This window comes from Gallinula chloropus (assembly GCF_964237585.1).
Source record: "Gallinula chloropus genome assembly, chromosome: 7".
NCBI lineage: Eukaryota > Metazoa > Chordata > Aves > Gruiformes > Rallidae > Gallinula > Gallinula chloropus.
The window spans coordinates 18,882,234-18,903,757 of record NC_140092.1 but is presented as its reverse complement, the minus strand read 5'-3'; the positions used below and the strand labels follow the sequence as shown (position 1 = coordinate 18,903,757).

General features: G+C 39.8%; 1 protein-coding gene across 1 annotated transcript; it reads left to right on the top strand.

The window, feature by feature from the left end:
* Positions 1 to 683: 683 nt before the first annotated feature.
* On the top strand, positions 684 to 19,864 carry AASDH (aminoadipate-semialdehyde dehydrogenase). The gene is made up of 15 exons (XM_084266983.1): positions 684 to 726; positions 1,282 to 1,535; positions 4,301 to 4,421; positions 5,071 to 5,411; positions 5,953 to 6,145; positions 6,968 to 7,209; positions 10,618 to 10,724; positions 11,172 to 11,344; positions 11,883 to 12,075; positions 12,544 to 12,662; positions 13,997 to 14,834; positions 15,747 to 15,910; positions 16,505 to 16,630; positions 17,972 to 18,103; positions 19,128 to 19,864. Exons 2-15 carry the CDS (start codon positions 1,306 to 1,308, stop codon positions 19,524 to 19,526), a joined length of 3,378 nt encoding a protein of 1,125 aa, XP_084123109.1. The 5' UTR covers positions 684 to 726; positions 1,282 to 1,305; the 3' UTR covers positions 19,527 to 19,864.
* Positions 19,865 to 21,524: the final 1,660 nt, after the last annotated feature.

The window sequence follows — 21,524 nt, the reverse complement described above, 5'->3', positions numbered from 1 at the left end:
CGCCGGCGCTACGCACGCCGGGTTGTTTCGCTGGGCTTTTAATAAAGAAAGTCATCTCGAAAGCGCCCTCGGAGCCGGAGCAAGTCGCGCCGGGTGTCCCACGGCCCCTGCGCAGCCCGCACTGCGTTACCGGGGCCCCCTCCCAGCGCCAGCTCCGCTCCCGTCACCCTCAGTCCCCGCTAGCGCCTCAAGCCCAGCTCGGGCGGGGGGATGCGCGCCCCGGCCGCCCTCGTTCGCCCCGCCGGGAGTCCGGCAGGTGCTGCTGCGTGCCCCGCTGCCACAGTCCCGGGGAGACGCGGAGCGTTAGCGCCCAGCCCAGCCCAGCCCAGCCCCGTCCCCCAGGCACAACGCTCTTGCCCCGTCCCAATGGCACCAGCGGGAAGGGACGTGCCACCTCCTGTGGGAGCGGGGCAGGGGCGAGTAGCGCCGCGGCGCCCCGCGCTGCTGCGACCGGCCTCACTTCGGAGAAGCCGCCGAAGAGCGGGCCGGGCCCCGGCGCTCTCAAGAGCTCCCTCGCCCCCGGAAAAACTACCGCCAACCACGCAGGCCGCTAGCGGATCGGACGCAGGTCAATGCCTAAACAGTGCGACGGCCAATCAAAGAGTGCGTTACTGCGGAGTCGGGCAGGACTAACACTGATCCACCAATCAGAAACGCAGACCTTCCGTTGCTAGGTAGCGGCGGAGCAAAGAGGGCGCTGGGAAGTGATATCTGGCGCAGTCGTAGGTGAGGGTTGCGTGGTGGGGTTGTTGCTCCGAGTCCCGGTCGCTGGGCCCAGTGGGGGCCGTCGGTGCGGGAGCGGGGGGGTTTCAGCGTGGCGGGGGCGCGGAGAAACCGCGGTGGGGCCGTAGCCCGGGGCCGGCCGGCCCGCGGCCCGGTCAGCCGGTGCGGCGCGAAGGGCAGAGGCGCGCAGCAGCATGTGCCGCGGCGGTGGGCGCGTTGGGTGTTCTGCGTGCAAAGAGCCGTGTTTCACGGTGCTTGTGCTTGTGTTAATGAAGACGCTGGTGCCGTTGTGCCCGGTTTAAAATGGTAAAGGTGCAGTGGTAAGGGACAAGCTGCCTCTGCACAATGAGCTCTTAGTGAATTGCTGTGACCTGGGCCTGAGGTAAATGACAGAAGCGTTAAGCTTTGTGCTCTCGCAGTATAACGTGTGGTTAAGCTGTGCGGTTTTGGCCAAGTGGCTTTTTTTTGGTACTTGGTGGTGTTCTGTGCACTCGGATAATTTGACTAAAATACTGAAAGTTGGCAGGTGACAGTGCAGCCTGTTTGTTAATCTTTCAGGGAGACTGAAGATATGCAGCTGAGATGACTCTGCAGGAGCTGGTGAATCAGGCAGCTCGTCTGTACTCTGATAGGAAAGCAGTTTGGTTTGATGAATGCAATGACAAGCCTCCGACCTTCTACACGTATGCGACGGTGGTTAAGCTTGCCATGGAGTTAACAGCTTTCCTTCAAAAGCACTGTGGTCAGCAAGGAAAATGTGAAATAGGCCTTTACTGCTATCCAGGAATAAATGCACCATCTTGGATTTTAGGGTAATACTTGCAGTCTGTGTCAGATTTTTAAGGGTCATCTCTGTTAAACCAATTTTTCAGTTTATTTACATTTCTAACACCAACAAAAATGCAGTGAGACCATAGTTAGGAAGTCAAGAGACACAGGAACCTTGCATTATTTAAGAAAAAGGATGGCAGTATTAAAATGCTTTGAAAAGCCACTGCTAAAGCTTTTTTTAACCGTAAGTTCATTGATCTAAAGTGTATGTGAATATATCAATTTTTAAAAAGTGTTTGATTAAGCATACTTAGAGAACTAAAACATTAATTACTAGTATCTTTGTATGTATTTAAAAATGGAGGTGATCTGAAAATGTGTATTATATATAATAAAAAGTATGCAGGTGTTTTAATGCATTCTTGTCTTGCTAGTAAAAAAGAAATGCGTTGAAAGCAAATGTTTTGCTTTAATTGAGTATGCAGTTAGAGTTCTATTACAAATATTGTAGAAAAAGGTAACAAGAACTGCAGCACTAAAGTAACATTGATTATTTAATGGCTGGGAAATGGAAATGTTTGTGATATCAATACATTAATTCAGCAATTAAAAAAAATTGCTTCTGCCGATAGATTCTAATGTTTGTAAGCATTATATGCCCAGGTGGCCAGGAAAGCCAATGGTATTGGCTTGTATCAAAAATAACATGGGCAGTAGGTCTGGGGAGGTGACTGTGCCCCTGTACTCAGCATTGGTGAGGCTGCACCTAGAGTAGTGTGTCCAGCTCTGGGCTCCTCACCATAAGAAGGACATTGAGGTCCTCGAGTGAGTGCAGAGAAGGGCAACCAGGCTGGTGAAGGGGCTGGAGGGCAAATCCTGTGAGGAGCAGCTGAGGGAGCTGGGGATGTTTAGTCTGGAGAAGAGGAGGCTGAGGGGAGACCTTATCCTTGTCCTAGGGAGCCTGCTTTGGCAGGGGGGTTGGACCCGATGATCTCTCGAGGTCCCTTCCAACCCCTACAATTCTACAATTCTATTCTATTATCACGACCTACAACTACCTGAAGGGAGGTTGTAGGGAGGTGGGCGATGGTCTCTTCAGTTGAGTAACAGGAGGTAAGACAAGGGGAAATGGCACAAAGGGCAGGTTCAGATTAGATATTAGAAAAAAGGTTTTTTACTGAAAGAGTTGTTGGGGCCTGGAGCAGGCTGCCCAGGGAGGGGGGTTGAGTCACTGTGCCTGGATGCCTTTAAAAAAAAAAAGGGTAGATGAGGTATTTAGGGATGTGGTTTAGCATAGGATGGGAATGGTTGGGCTTGATGATGTTAAAGGTCTTTTCTAACCTTGTGATTCTGTGATATAGGTATCTTTTATATTTATTGCATTTATGATCCCAGCATCGCAGGCTTTATAGGAGATGTGTACAGCAGTGGTTTTGCTTTCAGGGGATGATCTGTTGCAGTCCTGTTGTCACACTGTACTTGAAATACACAGTAGCCTGAGAAGATGCCTCGATCGCAGTTGACCATGAAGATTTCAGTGAAGTAAGCCAGCAAGCCCTGAAACATGAGCCTCCCAGAAGCGCCGAGGAAACTTCTTGATGATCAGAACACCTTTCCCACAGCCCAGCGTTGGAGCTGGTTGCACAGAGACATTGTGCAGGCAATGTCCTTGGAGGTTTTCAAGACATGACTGGTTAAAGCCCTGAACAACCAGGTCTGGTGCCACGGATGGCCCTGCTTGCACAGGAGTTGGACTAGGCATTCTGAGGTCCCTTTCAACGTGACTTGTCATGTAACCCAATGAACTGAGCAGCAACACCATTCTCTTTTCCTGTGTGACTGGAAACTATTGTGGCATTTTGATTCTTGCAGCTACCATCACTGAGTAATTAACTGCTGGATACAATGCAGGGCAGGCTTAGGTGCTAACTGATTCCTGTGGCTGTTTAAGTGGCCAGAATGCTGTGGTTTCCAAGACTAGGATCTGGATCTCATCAGTACTGCAGTGATAAATCACTTCCACAAAGAGGAAATCTAACTAATTGTATGTGGGAACACAGCCTTAGAAGAAATGTGAAGATTTATGGGAACCGTTGATATTTTAGTCTCCACTTACTCATCTTGGCTTTTTGTGGCGATAATCGATTCCAGTGCTTGTCTTTATCAAATAGAGCCACTAGAGGGGGAGAGTGTAGTGAGCAGCTGGTGAGGAACAACCTAAAGTGCCCTGGTTAACAGCTCAAGGATACCTGGTGCTCGTCTGTTTGATTCTTAGGGACAGAATTCCAGCATGAGCCCAAATTTTCTGGATTTTTAGACTAGTGAGAATAGAAACTGTTCAGTGTGCAGAATTCTGGTGGGCTTTTTTAAATATGTTTGTACATATTGTATATGTATAAATGAAAAATTTATATTCCTGCTCCTAGTTAGTAGCAGAAGCTTTTAAAACATGATGCTGTTGATGTCAGTGATACTTTTGTCATCACCAACCTGCGTTGCCTGGAAGAATTTTGAATGTTTTCATCTAGCTTTACTATTTCTCGCTGCTGTAAAATACCAAAAGGCAGCAATGATTGTAATTTGCTTCCTACTTTATTTCTAACAGTCTTTAAAAGTTGCATTATGACTACTTTTTCTGGCTCTGGGATCTAATGGCAGTGTAAAAGAAACTGAGATTTAAGAGGATTTTCTTTAGTTTTTTATATATGTTTAATTTTTTTATATATGTTTATGGTTGGACTTGATGATCTTCCAAGATCTCTTCCAACCTTGTGATTCTGTGATTAAAACATTTTTGTCTTGTTAGAATCCTTCAGGTTCCAGCTGCCTATTCCCCTCTTGATCCAGATGCACCACCAACATTAACCACTTATTTAATGAAGAAAAGCAATCTTCAATATGTTCTTGTTGAGAATGACAAAATAAATGTAAGTGTTCAGACGGCATTAAAGGGCGATTTAGAAATGTGTAGCTATTGAGATTGTAGGCTGTTTTAATAAGCTTGGATGGGGCTGTTTCATTTCCCCGTGTCAAGAGGTTGTCTTTCTCATGCAGAAAAGAACGTAATTGAAATTAGAAGCACAAAGTACTTCTCCTGTTCAGAAAAAATGCCGACTTTTCTATTATAGTGTTGCCCAGACAAGCTTGCTGGGCACTGGCATTTTAAGGTTTTTTCTCCATAAGTCAATGTTGAGACTAGGAAATCTTTGCTGAAAATAACTTTTGCATTTAATTCTTTGGTTTCCTTTTGTCCAACTCCTCATGAACCTTGTAACCTCACTCTATTCAATGGGAATAGACAAGATGGGAACATCTAGTTGTAATTCAGAGTTCTTTGTCTTTTGCATAATTCTTTTGTATATTTTTTCGTTATTTGCTCAGAAAATTGTTTTTTTCCATTTATCAAGTCTGTGTTGACCCGTACTGAATACATGTGATGTGTGTCCTTCAAAAGTAGAGGCATGAAAAATCACAGCTCCTTTGTATGAAATGCTGCTTCATATTTCATTGCAAACGATAGAACAATAGCAGTGCATCCTGAGTTCTGCTGTTTAAACAGTTTATTTTCTTTTACAGAAATTCCAGATGTCCCATGTTGGTTGGCTTTACCACGGTTCTTCCACAATAGAGCATGTTGGTGTAACTCTCTTCCAAGTGAGCTTGAGCAACACTGATTTAAATTCTCAAGTAGATGATATGAAAAGTAAATACGAACCTTTAGAAGCTGTGGGTGACTCACCGCCAGGATATACTGTTTGCCCAGATCAAACCCAAGTAAAAACATCAGAAGGAAGTTCCATGGACGTTGACTGCAAATTCCCTTTAGCATACATCTTGCATACATCAGGGACTACAGGGATCCCCAAAATAGTCAGAGTGCCTCATAAATGTATAGTGCCAAATATTCAACATCTTAAGTAAGTGTGGTTTCCAGTTTCCTTTTAAATGTTTTTACAAATTTGACATTTAGAGACTGTTTAATACTTCAGAGGAGTGTAGATTGGTTTTTTTCTGGCACTGCTTCACTTCCTCCTTCCTTGCCTTTGTTGTTTCCTAAGTAGCATTGTATAAAATTTTGTTCCTTTAAATGTTATTTGTAATGTTTTAATGGTGATTTACATGAATTTTTGAGGAGTGTTCTTCAGATAATACACTATTGCTGTAAGTATTGTACTCTGGCTTGCGGTTTAAAAGAAATAGATAACAAAATTATCTGTTCACAGTTACATTTAGTGTGTTCTGTAGTTTTAACGTCTTAATTCCTTTTTAGGCTCCTTCAGTTTATTTATGTTTAATTTAGTATTTTCTAAAAAAAAAATCTATTATGGAAAATACCACAAGAGTAGCTCTTAAGACCTTAGCCTTGCTGAAGTGCATTTCTTTCATGCTGCTCTTCCAGTCTGGAATTTTTTTTGAGAACGTGCATCAGATTTGTAACTCCTCCCTTTCTTATTTTAGATCCATATTTGAGATCACACAGGATGATGTGCTATTCCTGGCTTCTCCTCTGACATTTGATCCATCTGTGGTTGAGCTGTTCATTGCTTTGACAAGTGGAGCCTCTATCCTTGTAGTACCAAACACTATTAAAATGATGCCTGTGGAGCTGTCTGCTGCTCTGTTTCACCGTCACCATGTGACAGTGTTGCAGGTAGGCAACACAAAGATAAGTGTCTTTGGTGTCTCACCTCTTACCTTTGCCAGCGTGTACTGCTTTTTCATCAGCCCTAATGGTGATAGAGGAGCACTACTCCTTGAAAGCACAGCTAGCTCATGCTGGCCTTTCTGCTGTAGCGTGGTAGCTGTTTAGAAGATGATAATTTGATCACAGCCTTGAACATTTTGTGACAAAAACCCAATGAACTAAAGATAAAACCGATATTCACCTTAAGAAACCATTAATTCTTAAGGATTAATTAAATTATACTGTTAATTAAGCAGTTCTGAGGAATCTGTTAATGTAAATTGTTATAGACATTTTTAGTACTTGATCTTAGTGTCCTTCCTCGGGAAGTTTTAATGATAGTCTCTAAGCTAAAAAACTACAACTAAACCAGCACCATTTATAGGGTGATAAAACCATTATTGTTTTTGCAATCATGAGAGCAAGAGAATAATTGATTTCACAGCAACACCTACTGTTTTCAGGCCACCCGTTTATAAGAGGTGCCTCTTACGTGTTGGAATAGATTGTCTCCTACATGATCTCAATTTTAATAGCTCTGCAGAAGAACACTGAAGATTGGTGCTGATAGTGCTCGTTAAGGGCTTTACACAATAAACAAAATCTTACCAAAACCCAGCAGAGTTTATATTGGTGTCTGATGGTTGATGCCATAGCTGATTGTTAAGTACATCCACAATATAGCTATGCAGTGGATATGATAAAGCAGGAAGAGGTTTATACATATACTGAAAAAAATACAGCAGGTCTTTCTCTTTTTATTTTTTTCTCTTTAAATGTATCATTCAGGCAACACCAACACTTCTCAGAAGGTTTGGAGCTCACATTATTAAATCAACAGTGTTGTCTGCAAATACTTCACTCCGTGTCTTAGCCCTTGGTGGTGAAGCATTTCCCGTACTGAATCTCTTGAAAAGTTGGAAGCACAAGGAGAACAAGACAAGTATTTTTAATTTATATGGTGTTACCGAAGTATCAAGCTGGGCCACTTGCTACAAGATTCCTGAAGAGGTTTTTAGTCCTGATTTTAGGTAGGAAATGTCACTGTTTTCATGGCTTGGCATGTGAATGATGAAATTCTCTAGAAATAGAACCTCTATCTCCTGTTTCCAGGGCTACCGAGTCCTCATGAGTGTTTATGTTGGTAGAAGTTACGTTGGTGTTTTATGTCGAAGTAGAGTAATCCGTCCTCTTGTTCTCTAGTACAGCCCCCTCAAGTTAAAGTTGTTGATGGGTGATTCTTGAACCACTAAACTGCAGTCTGAAGTCCGGTGTACTTGAAGATGTATTAAGTTTCATGTAACATGTCCTGATGGTCTCTGTTTTGGTCTTCTCTGTATCTAGACCTCTTTCTCATTCCAGCCTGTGATTCCACACTCTGAACCTGGACGAGCCTAGTCCGGGGTGTGCTGTCTTTTATTATGTGGCAATCTTGAATCAATGTTGCATTTCTGCAGGGAAGTGGCTCCAACCCACTTTGCTAGTAACTTCAGTTAGCCACACTCTTGCTCATCATGAGGCCTTTCCAGGGAGACCTTGCATGTTTGGAGAGAAGAAAACTAACACAGCTATCAGTTAGGGTTAAGAAGTGGGGCTCTCTAACCGATAATCATACCCTTAGAACAAAGATGGGCTGACAGCTTAGCACTATCAAGTTCAGAATGTTTCTTCTGAGATTTACTTACTTGAAGCAAAAGTGCTCAAAGATTACATTCCAGTCTAAACATTAGATATACATGTCTCTTACTGTTACTGTGCTTTTGTCTACCATTTTTTAAAGTCCATAAATAATTAAGTGGAGACTAGACACTGAGGTTTTTTTCTGATACTGGTTAATATGCTATTCAGCAAATGATCCTACTGATACTGCTTGACTAGAATGGCTCATCCAAGGTCTCGGAGGAATTTTACTTAGGCTTCCAGAACTATTTTCCTCTCATCATTTAACACTGCCTTTTTCACTCAGTTACTGATTTTGAGAGTTGCAGGAGTGTCGAGGTTGTGAAAGGTGCTTCCAGTTAGCTCAGCATTTTGTTTGCTCTCTGAAAGGTTTAGTGATTCCCTGGTGTGATAATTACACACATGACTTGAGTTAGATGTGCCCTGTGAAGTGGGGTGTTTTGGACAAATGATGCAATGCATCAAACTTGTACTTAAACCCTTGAAGACTGAAAATGGTGTATGGTCATAAAGTGTTGTTAAATTATCATGGAAAACTCATTCTGTTCTGTTTTCTCTGAGTTCAAACATTACCTTCGCCTCAGTGAAACTGTTTTTTATACTCAAAGCTTATGTGCTCCAAGAGATAATGTGTTGTTCATCAGTCCTAACTAACGTGCAGTTACAGTGATGGAAGTTTTTGTAGTCTCTGGCTGTTGCCTTCCACCCTTCACCTCTAAGCCTGTCCCTCTAAGCCTCATGGCAAAGGGAATTTGGCTTCCTTTGCAGTAAGCAGCCCCAGATACAGTAAAAACAGGAGAGACCATTTTATGTTGTCTTCATTTCTTAGTAGAAAGGTAGGGCAGTTGAAGAACAGTGGGCTTTTATTTTTGCTAGCTAAATGATGAAAAATGCCACAGTTTTTAGAGAACACTAGAAAATGAAATAAAATCAGCACAAGGTTAGTGCCATAGTAGTCTGCATCCCTCAGTTCCTTAGATAACTTTGGCAAAATTAAATGTCTGATTCCAAGTCTCTTAATAATAATAGGCAAATGAGGTGGTGCTTTATTTTTGCTGGTTTATGATATATGTAGGAATCTTGGGGTTTTTTTTAAGCAATGTTAAATTCTGCTTTTTTTTGATGGTGTGGGTTAGCCCCAGCCAGCAAATAAGCCCTACACAGCCACTCATTCACCTCCCCTCGCAATGGGGTGGGAGAGAGAATGGGAAGAGTGAAAGTGAGAAAACTTTGTGGGTTGAGATAAAAACAGTTTAATAGGGCACACACACAAAAAGGAAGAGTGATGAACAGCACGATTTCTCATCACCTGAAGTGTATGTCACATGAGACCTGCCCTTCCAGCTGCCCAGCCTCAGCCCAGACGTGCAAGTAAACAAGACAAGGAATTCATTCCCCACTTCCCAAGGGCAGGCAGGTGTTCAGCCTTCCTCAGGAGAGCAGGGCTCCATCCTGTGTAACAGTGACTCGGGAACGCAAACGCCATCACTCAGAGATCAATGATGTGCAAGGCCCCAGGAACCTCAGCTGCCAATCAACTTCTCAGCCCACCCCCAGTTATAAATGAAACATGATGTCATAGGGTATGGAATATCTCTTTGGCCAGTTTGGGTCAGCTCTCCTGGCTGTTTCCCCTCCCAACTCCTTTGGTGCCTCCTGATTTCTTGACAGAATGAGAGGCTGAAAGTCCTTGACAGTAAGTAAAAACATCAGTGTGTTATCAACATTCTTCTCATCCTAAATCCCAAACACAGCACTACACCAGCTACCAGAAAGAAAATGAACTCTATCCCTGCTGAAACCAGGACATTAGGTTTTGTCTTTGTGTTGGGACTCCCCCGTAGCATGGAGCATGCATACTGAATATCTGTGGTGCTTTCTCGTATCTATTTGTGAAGCAATTATATTTTAAAGCTGACCAGAGAAAAGAAAAGGAGAAGATTCTTGCTTGCCAGAAACACACATTTTACAAAATTTGACTGCTTTTTAGTCAAATTGAGATGAAGAATACATCGACTGATCATAGAAAAGGAGAAGTTTCAACAGCCTAAATAACAGTTGAACAAGAATTATTAGGTTAAAATATGAGACTTGATGATAGAAATTCCACTGGAATGCACACCTAACTTCATATATTACCAAAGTTATTTAAAGTTACTATGCTTTTTGAAATGTGCTTTACTGAAAAAAATATATTATCCTCCCACTCAGAAATAGTGTCTCTGTTTGATAAATGAGGCTCTGTATGTGCTTGAAGAGGCTAAAGCGTGAATGGAAAGGAAGGAGTTGGTCTGCAGAATGAAATTAGTTTCTTTCATTTCAGTCTTTTCTGAAAAGAGTTTTTTTTCTGAAAGCCACAACATCACTAATAGAATAAAAGCTTTAACTAGGTAGGGCAGGGAAAGAATTAATTAGAAAGCAGTTTCATGTGTTGAAGTTGGTTCTTAGGGGACTTAAAAGCTGGCTGAAACTTGGAGGGTACTCTCAGGGTATCTCAGGGTCCATTGAAGCTTTATTTTCTGACATTTTGTGGATTTTGGTATGTGATAATGAAATCCATGCACACTGATGACGTTTGTTAATTTTGAACAAATTGAGATGTTTTTAAAGAAGAAACATTTGTAAGAAGAGGCCCCAAGCACCTACTTTTGCTCTAATAGCAAGTCTTTAAAAGGCTGAATGATAACTCATTTCTGGAACAGTTGTTTTGTGTTGAAAAAGTAATGATTTTTTACTGTTTCTCTCTTTAATATATTTAGAACTGATTTCCCTATACCTTTGGGATCACCACTCCTTGGAACAAAAGTTGAGGTCAGAGATACCAATGGTTCTGCAGTTCTGGAAGGTGAAGGACAAATATTTATAGGTGATTTTATATTTCTCGTTCTCCTAAGATACTTTTCTTAATGAACTGAGTTTTAATGATACACTGGTTGTTTTACTTGGTTTCTGGCTCTGATAAACAGATTAATATAGCATTTTAAGTTCCCATTGTGCTGGGAACCTTCTGATGGTATTTTAGGTTGTTGGAAGGACAGACAGGACATTACTGCAATTTTATCTGCAGACTGTGCCTTAATTATACTGACTTTTCTTTCCCTCCTTGCATTTTGACATTCTCAGTTGAAGTAGTTTCTGTGTTTTATCTGCATAGCCCAGTTTGTACGTTGCAGGAGTTCAGGCATTGATGCTAATCTTTTAGTACTGCTTCCAGTGCTAGTTAAAGTTTAGGATAATCTGATAACATACTCTTCATAATTTCCTTTTAAAGTTTGCCATTTAATGTATGCACCCATGATCTTTTCTTATATAGGTGGTGAAGAACGAATCTGCTTTCTCGATGATGAAATAACTGTACCCTTGGGCACAATGAGAGAAACAGGGGATTTTGTAAGAGTTCAGAATGCAAAGTTGTTCTTCTTGGGTCGGAAAGACAATCAGATTAAACGTCACGGCAAACGTTTCAATACTGAATGTTTGCAGCAGGTAATCTAACATTGAGTGAGTTGGGTATGCCAGTATAGAGGAGGGATAAGGAACACATTGTTATCATCAGAAATGGGTATTTACTCATCTTCGTATGACTTTTAGGAGTCTTAAATAAATGTGGAAGTTGTGTTATTGATGATCTAGTCACATAATTTAGGGAGGAGTTTGGTTCTGAGTTCTCAGAAATCTGTTTTATTGTATGGTTTCTTCCAGCAGAATTCAGAACTAGATAAACACCTGAAAAATACTGAGTGATGCACTGCACTGCTTGCTACAGTGATTGTTCTACAAGACTGAATGTCAGGCTCATGGTTTATATCTATCTCATTCATGGCATTTAGGCAAATATATGTATACCTCTGAGTTTGGTTTTATGTGAAAAAGCACAAACTTCAGCTACAAGAGAATGCATTTCATAGAACGTTATGTAGGATTGTGAGATGATACTAATTTTCAGTGTACTTATTTTAATTGTAGTTTTTACTCCTTTTGCTCTCTTGATTTCAAAGCAAAACTAATATTTTTTTAATTACAGGCTGCTGAAGATCTTTGTCAGGTAGAAGCTTGTGCAGTGACCTGGTATCAGCAGGAAAAACTTATCCTGTTTGTTGTACCCAAAGATGATTTAGAAAAGAAAGAAACACTTAAAGAACTCCAGAAACATCTACCAGCTCATGCAGTCCCTGACGAGCTTGTACTGATTAAAGCTTTGCCTTTAACAACACATGGTAAACGAAACTATTAAGTACCTTTGCTGCTTATTTTAACGGTCCTTTTTTTTCCATAATTGACCAAAATGCAGTGCCTGATTCATACCTTTTAAATACATAGATTGGGTAACTGACTTGTGGTAGGAGCTGATGACCACTTACTGTGTTTTCTTGATAGTGTTTCATTCAAGAGTCATATAAATTTAGTATTAACACTGCACATTTTTTTTCTGCAATAGGACCCTTAGTTCAGCTGGGGAAAGATCAGGCACTGAAGGTGGGATTATGTGGGCGGCTAGGATAAATTTTGAAAAACCTTGTTGGGTTCTGCTAGGTTGATTGACTGGGTGAAAAAATAAATAGGTGCAGTTGAGTGTGAATAAGGTAGTGTGTACAAGAAGAGAGTGATTATTTGGGCAGAGCAGGTTTTGGAAGTGTAAATGATAAAAAAGCAATGAAAAAACCCATACTTTATTTTCTACAAAGGCAAAGTTGATATATCTGAACTGAACAAGATTTACCAGAACCATCTAAACTCCAGAAGGCGTGACAGTAAGCTGAGTGGCGCAGAGGAATTGTGGGAAAGATTGCAGTATTTATGGAAGGTAGTATTTTGAGCTGCCTTTTTATCTTTGCAAGTGGATCATTATACATGTGTCAGGAATTAAACAGTTTTTAAAAGTATGACTAATGCCACCAGAACGTTCTAGCTGCCTATAGATTTAAGCACTACAGCTCTTTCTGTTCAGTTAATACTTAAATATAGTCGCTCTGCAGTGGCTGAGAGGGAGTCATTTATGTTTCTCTATCAGATAAAACTGCAGGCTGTGAGCTATAAGCAGTTAGCATAGGAAGGGCATACCCTGTCAGTAGCTTCTTGAATACTGCTTCACATGTCAAAGAAGGTGTCTGTAAGGGAAACAAGGAACTGGGACATGAAAACTTTGCACAAAATTGCTGCTGTGTTAGTAGAGTTTCTTATTTCTCAAGATAATTATGAAGAGTCTTATTTTAAATAGATAGCACAGTTGCACAACTGTTTCTTGTACTGTTTGTATTGTTTCTAGATTTCTGTGCTAAAGACTTATTTTTCAAGGCATTGGAATGTGATGCCAAACAGTATTTTTTATTTTTTTTTAAGATAGACTTCCGAGTTTCAGCTGGAAGTGGAATTTGCTGTGGCTAGGGCTTGAACAAGTAAATGTAGCAAAATTAGTAACACAATTTGCCTGTGCTGGTAATTGTTCTATTGGTGGTTGTGGAAGTGATAACCCAAAGGGATGGGATGTGTCCTAGACCCATGATGGACAGCAGAAGGTGCCCTCTAAAACCAGAGGATTTGGACTTTCAGTCCCAGACTTAACAAGCAGGGAGTACAGTGACAGGAGACATAGTAATCACTGTTGAAGTAACAATGCCAAATCCAAAGTCCTTCATGAATCGAAGGGGCTACAGCTTGAAAAGTAGGTAGATAAATAGGTAACTGAAATAATTCAGAAGTAAAAGATATCAGTTCTATATAAGTTTTATGAGTAAAATAAAGCACCTATACCAATGATGTCAAAAGACATCAGTGTTTCATCTGTGAAGCTGTCATTGGTAAATGGTATTGAGATTGGAAACAGCCAACAAAATACAGCAAAATTTGCTTTAATTCCTTAGTCTGCAGAATTGGAATTGAGTAAAACATGTTGTGATGCGGAAATAGTATGTCCCTGTTTCCTCATTCTTCCCCAACTTTTATTCCAATACTACCTCTCTTGGCAATATTTTGTTGGCAATGTTTCATGTGATTTTTTGCAGAGTAAAGAGTTTCCTCAATTGTTGATTTTTAGTGAGACTTCTGGGTGTTCAGGTGTTTTTTACCCAACTTAAGTCTTTGTATGTGTGACATAGTGTAACACCCATGGACTGTTACCTCTTTTCTTCTTTCCTCTAGTCTGTTCTGGGTGTCCTCGGTGATTCCAGTGGAATTTCTAAAGATGCAGTATTTCTCTACAGTGGTGGAGATTCCTTAAAGGCTCTACAATTTTGTGATGAAATTGAGATGCTGGTAGGCAGAGCAGTGCCTGGACTTCTTGAAGTTATTCTCAGCCACTCGATTGAAGAGGTTTTTAGACATATTTGTAAAATTCTGTTTCCAGATGAAGACCAGTTGATGAATTATGACAGTGCTTTAAAAAGAAAGTTAAGTGGGAGCAGTGGAGAGGAATTCCATGGGAAATATATTAAACTGGAATCTGAAAGAGGCCTTGAGGTTGCTTCAGGGTTAATTTCATTTATTGCGCTAAGCAGAGGAAATCGTTTGTTTTCTATGAATTTCACCAAGACTTCTATGCAACCCAATAATACAGTGCAGGTAGCAGTGGAACTGCTACAGCAACCACCCTTTCTGCATTTACTGACTCCAGGTGGAACAAAAAGCCAGCTACAAAGGCATGAAATGGAGAACAGAACTTTAACAGCCATGAACAATGCAAATAAAACCGACTGTTGCTCCATCCAGCAAGGGCATGCAGGATGTAGCCATGTAACTACAGCAGAGTTGGCATTACATGTAAGATGGAAGTCAAATACAAGAAAATGTGTTGATGCATCACCACTGCTTATAATACCATCTAAAGAAGAAGTGTCTGCGTCTGTGTATGTCGGCTCTCACTCTCATGCAATGCAGGCGATTGATCTAGATTTGGGAGAAATAAAATGGGAGAAGAACCTTGGGGATCGCATTGAATCTTCTGCCTGCGTGTCTAAGTGTGGCCATTTCATTGTTGTCGGTATGTCTTTTGTTTTAGCCCTCATTTGAAGTTCTTCTTTCTGCTAAAGACAAGATGAATGACAGAGTATCTTGTTTCTTACCTCTGGATGCGCTCCATCTGCACTTACCTATAAACTTCCATATCTGCTTCAAAACTAATTTATTATAAACAAAAATAGAGGAAGAAGTAATTTAAGTTTCATGATAGCCAGGGATGGAGCTTATCTAACATAAACATCTGTGTTTTAGGATATGACAATTTATTAATAAGGCCTTATTAAGGAATAGTCAATGGGTATGGTTTCTTTTTAGCAGTGGATTAAGGTGTGACCTTTAAACTTTTTAACAAAAAGTATGGAGAGGTGATACGGTCTTAAAATGTCTTTAAAAATTAATAGAAATACAGATTAGTACATGGTGCCTCAGATTATTTTTCACTGAGTTTAATTATCTCCTTTGACTCCTGTTTGGAAATGTACAGAACAAGTTCGGATAGTTTTTTGGTTTTATCACGTCTTTTGTCTGTTGTTGGCATTATTCATGTTAGTGTTAACCTTTTAGCTAATATCTATCACTGGTTAGCAGAGATGTCCAGGTGATGAGGTTTTCTATGCAAAGCTAATGTTACTATCTTTTTGCTAGTGTTTTGATTTTGATTTACTCCGATAACAAAATTAAATGTTTGATAGAAAGGCAGTGAAATAAGTATATTCTAAATGTAACCTGAAAAGAACACAGAGAACAATCAACTCTGAATGTATGACCTATCAGCAAAGCTAAAAGAAGAGGAGCTTTGGAAAATGTTTTGAAACTGAACCTTATGAGTCATCTTAGTTCTTCCCAGCACTGCTGCAGCTAAGAGCATAAATCACACCGTTATTACAAATATTCATTATCCTTTTTTCCTCCCGTTGTGTTTTGTTTCACACAGGTTGTTATGATGGCTTAGTGTATGTGCTTCAAAGCAGTGATGGAGAAATACACTGGACCTTTGTCACACAAGATGCTGTGAAAAGCTCTGCAGTTGTGGACGCTTCCAGTGGCCTAGTCTACGTAGGATCGCATGACCAACATGTGTATGCTTTGGATATTTATGTAAGAACCTAGACTAACTTTTATGTATAGAGGAATAAATATCCAACTTGAACACTATTTGTAGTACACCAGATGGAGCTCCACTGGTGGTGGTATTGTCAGGAGCCCACAGGTACCTTCTACAATAGTTTAGACTGCTTGAAGAGGTTATTAGAATTACATGGTAGTAAATAGTTTTAGTGTTTAGATATGATGTTCTCAGCTGTGGTTCTTGTGCTACTTGTCCTGAATGAAACCAAATCTTAAGTTTCTTAGTTATTAAATTCTCTGTGGGTATTACAGAGTAGGGTGCTGAGCTAGAAATAAAACTATGGCTTAATGGTGAGAGAGAATCTTACATTCTGAAACAGCAGATGAAAGGAAATGGAAAATAAGAGGGGCTGATACTGTCTCTTCATTAGCTCAATTTATTTACTGGAAGAGAAAGTAGCCAACGGCATATGTGTTCCTATAATAGCATGTAGATTATATCTCTACTTCTTAACTAGTATTTGCAAAGTAAAGTAAATGCCGTGTTTGGTAAGCTTTGATATTTTAAGATCTTTTTAAACATGAGTTTTAACTTTAATTGAAAAAAAAATCTTGTATTTACAGAAAAAGGCATGTATGTGGAAGTTACATTGTGAAGGTGGAGCAGTGTTTTCATCTCCTTGTCTAAGTTCTTTTCCACATCATCTTTATGTTGCTACACTAGGAGGACTGTTCCTGGCTGTAAACCCAGTATGTACCTTTGCTTACTTGTCTTTGATCCCAACCTCAAATTTAAATGCATTTCTGACATTAAGATCACTTTTCTGATGAAAGGAACTAGATAATCATTTGGAATCATAAAGTATTTTTTCACTTGAGAGCCTTATAATTATACAAGTTAGCATAATCATTCCTGTATAACAGAAAGCTATCTGGTGATAAAGACAACTGAAGTGACTTGCTTGAATTTACGTGCTGACTGTAGGCCAAAGTTAAAACCAGTGTCTTCTCATTCCCATATGCTATCTTGTCAGGTAAACTAGTGAGTGAATGAGTGCATGTCTGTAGATTTGGTTTTTTTACTCCCTCCCTTTGACAGTAGGGTCAGAAAAAACCTCCAACAAAACCACACACAGCATTTACTGAAATAAGAACAGAATAGAGAAAGAAGCCCCTTCATTCCTCCTTGTAGTCATTTAAAAAGCTGACCTCCTTAATCTTGGACTGCTATTCTGTTCTCTGCACTGGGGAAATGACATCCTTGAGAGATGTGGAGCAATTTCATGGTTTTTCTGAGGGATTGTTGGCTTACAGCTGGTCCTGCCTGATAAAAGGAACAGTCACCTGGAGCAACTGTTCATGTTTTTATACTCACACAACCCAAAGCATCAGGCCTAGCCATCTGTACCTCCACCCACTAGCAGTTTCCTCAGTAATACCCAGCCTAGTGCTAGAAGCCCAGTGCATGGTTTTGCAGCTCTAGGGGCTGTGGTTAAGAAAAAAAAAAAAAAAAAGATTATTTTTTTTCTGTAATCCTGAGTAACAGATAGTTGAGAAATCTAGGTGTAACTGCAAGTGATTATTTATAAAAATAGGAATGTGCAGGCTATGTTAGGAGCTTATTGTCACAATCATCAATTGTGGGTTCCAGCATTTCCTACAGTATTTATAGTTTATGACATAATCAATAGGACTTACTTTCAAGATATCCTCACCTCTGGTCCTTGTCATATACTGAGGACCTGGGAATGGAATCAAAAAGTAATCTATCATTCACTAGAACTACTACTACTGCACTATTACCATTATTATCTTGCCTAGGGGGAGGAAGAGTCAATCGGGGATACTGAATATCCCAGGGAAAATGCTAAACATTTTATTAGAATAAGATGTCAAGAGTAGTTGGGCTTCTGGTATTCTGTTCTGCATTCTGGGTGGGAGACACCTGCTTTTCTTTGCTTCCCTCCCATCCCCCCCCCCCAACCCCCCCCCTAATTCTTAAAGGTGGGCCAAGCTGTGAAGGAAGGGTGATTTTTCTGCAGCTTCTTACAGTTGTGTTAAGCATTGGTTATTCCATGTTGTCATTTACAGGTGACAGGGAATAAAATTTGGAAAAACTTCCTGGGAAAACCACTCTTCTCCTCTCCTCACTGCAATGAGACCTATGTTTGCATTGGGTGTGTGGATGGCAACTTGTATTGTTACACCCATTCTGGAGAAAAGGTAAAAGTGATGGTGATTTTTTTTAATGTTCATCATAAAACCCTGAATATTTATTAATACTGTTTTCTGAGGTTTAATGATTAACATGCATCTTTTTGTGAACCAAACAGAAGTGTCTGTTTTGGAGAGGAGAAAGTAGAAAACCTGTTTGCCCAGGGTAGTCTGTACAGTTCCTGGCAAAACCACAAACTCCCAGGTTGCTTGATACAGTAACAATTTCTAGCTCAGAGCTTACACCCAAAGTAAATGGTTCAGAGTGGTGCCAGCAAATGAAATGGTGCAATTTTGGTTTGGGAGTTCTTCAAGCTTGTTTAAAGTCATCTCTTCTAAAGATGTGAGCTGTTTAGAAGTAAAGGTTTAGAATGTTTATGTGTTTACCAAAAAAATGCCAAATTGTAGTTCTGGCAAAATATGTGTCAGCCTTCACACTAAGTTGAATGTAAATGTAGTTCCTCTGAGATGAACATGGTTTGTATTTGGTGTTAAAACAACTGCTGCTGGTTCTGTTTGTTCACCTGAGATGCAGGATACGTGGCAATTCTTAAGCCTTTTCAGATTATGAAGTATGTGTTAGCCTGTGCCCTGCTCTCTGTCTGCTTGCAGCAGTGTTGCAGAACTGGTACTCTCTAGAGGAGGGATCTGCACATCATTAGGATGAGCAGAGGCAATCTGTATTACAAAAGGAATATTTGCCTTTCTGGCAAAGAGCAGCATTGTCAAAGTTCAATGCTAATCATGCAACAGCCCAAAAATACCCTTTTTCCCCAAGTTGGCCATCTTTATGTAGACCTTACTGAAGGTAGCAACTCTTGCACATCTATTTTATGAGTCTTTTTACCACCTACCCCCTGTGTAAAACCTAACTTGCAATTTGACAAGTATTTACCAGCTCTCACGGAAATCTAGTATGCGCTTGAAACAAAGTGCTCTCCTGTCAACAACTAGTCTATTAAAAAAGTACACTTACTGTCACACTGATAATGTGAACAACCTTTGGTAATGGGTAGGTATGTTCTTTCTGTAGGTTTGGCACTTTTCCACTAATGGACCAGTGTTTTCATCTCCATGCATCTCGAGTTTAACTAAGCAAGAAATATTTTTTGGCTCCCACGACTGCTTTATCTACTGTTGTAACATGGAGGGTAATTTACTGTGGAAATTTGAAGCCACTTCAAGTGTATATGGAACACCATTTGTTTTCCAAAGCGATGACTTAAAGAACAGAATTCTTTTGGCAGCGGTATCTACAGATGGCAGAGTGTGGATCCTGAATGCCAAGAGTGGAACAGCAGAAGGAATAGATAAGCTTCCAGGAGAGGTTTTCTCTTCCCCTGTAGTATGGGGAACAAAGCTTGTTGTTGGCTGTAGAAATGATTATGTTTATTGCCTAGATTTGCATATAACAGGAAAAAAGAACAGCTGAGGTATTAGGCTGTTTCTGTTGTTTACATTTGTAAATTAAGAATTTTAACTTTTAACTTGATTTCTGAAGCTAAGGCAGGCAATTGCATATGCCTGGTAATAATGGCCTGCTTCCTATAATTTGTATAGACTGAATGGCTCATCTTGGCCCTCCATTCAGTCAGGCATATACTTAAACTCCATTGAAGTCAGTAGGAGTTACTTGTATTCCAAAGTCAAGAGTATACTTTCATGTGTATATTTATTAAATTTCAATGTCAGGTGCAGTATGAGTTCCTAGATGAAGCGTGCACTGCTCAAATCAACCACTGTCAAATCATGTTTTAAGAGATTTGAATGAATGCTCTCTACAGTGTCTTTACAGAGTACTGTTAATAAAGGATTGTGTAAATTGGTTTTGGTTGTCTTTAAAGTCCTAAATGAAATTACCAGTGGTCTTTGAACGTCAATCAAGTATATTTGCAGTGACAAAAAATCACTTAACTGAGATAATCTTCCTGATTATGAGTCTTCTAAAAGAACTATAGTAGAAACTGTTATCTCACTCTGCTGAGCCATCTACTTTGAATTCTGACAGCTGCAACTAAAAAAGTAGAAGTTGCACTGGATACGTTTCTTCATCACGTCTGGTTCCCCTGTTGTATCATTAGCAAACACACAGGCAAGGCAGCTGTAGCTCTGTAAAAAGTTCTATTTATAAAGCAAACCTGAACTGCACTGTTAGCAAAAGGACACACAGAATGCATACATCATTGATTAAGTAATTTTGACTGGGTTACAGTTTAATAAGAATTAAAATGACATTAGTATAATAAACAATTGCACTTTAAAACATTTGAAAAATTAAAAAAGTACACAACAAATACCCCACAATTATACATCTTATAGCTTTTATACATTACTATATGAACATAGAGGTTAATCGTATATAACCTTGTCAGAAGAAATGGTATTTTGTGTGTATAAGTTACAAAAAATTGAGACAATATACTACATAGTGGTTGGTTTGGTTCTTAAAACATTTTTGCAGTTTTGAACTCGGTAGTAATGGTTTGGTTGTATTTTTACAGATTTCCAACAATTTATCAGAAATGGTTGCAACAAAGCTAAAGCAAAGTAACACTTCACTTCATTGGTATTTAGTGCAAATTTTTGTTAATTTCACATGAAATGTCACTGTTGAACATGTACACTTTAGAAATGTTTCCATCAAGTACTGTACATAATACAGTTTCCATGATTACACTAGATACCTTTATGGTTGTAAAAACCCTCTGCTTTGAAGCTTTAGATTAAGACCATCTTTAACAAAAGCTCTAATCTATGTGCTATAAGTGTATTGTATTGGAAAATTGCATCCTTATGTCATGCACAATAGCACCTAATGTTGCTATGCTTTTCAGAATACCAGCATCTTTAATTCTTTAATCCTGATTTACTTCACTTTATATTTTCTGCCTGGCGCCTTCTCCCAAGAAAAAAATCATAAGGATGGATTTCAGGCAGTGTAGTTCTTGTAATTACAAATACATACTGCAGGCTTATGAACTCAGAAAAAGTGTAAATTTAATGTAAAATGCACTAATTCATGATGCTAGCAGAGCAAAAATAATTATGGGCTGGATTCTTTCTTCAGATAAGCTTGCAGAGATTTGATCCGAAAGCGTGGCGGGTTTTTTTTCCCTCACACATTGCCCCATCTCCATATAAAACATTTAAAATACATATATTGAGGATAAAAAGTTACTTTAGCGATTCAGGTTGTAACTGTGAAACTGAGCAAAACCGATGGCTTAAGAGACCCCATGTTGCTGCTGCACACCTACCCAGTCTGGCTCGTCCATTGTGTTTGTGCTGTTGTAACCATGGTACTGATCCAATGTTTTTCTGGATGGCGGGAAATAATTCAATCATGACTTTTGCTGACAAGCCCTTTCTGGATCCTTGGAACAGGAGGATACAGCAGGTTTCATTCTGTTTTCTGCATAATTTAAAGTGC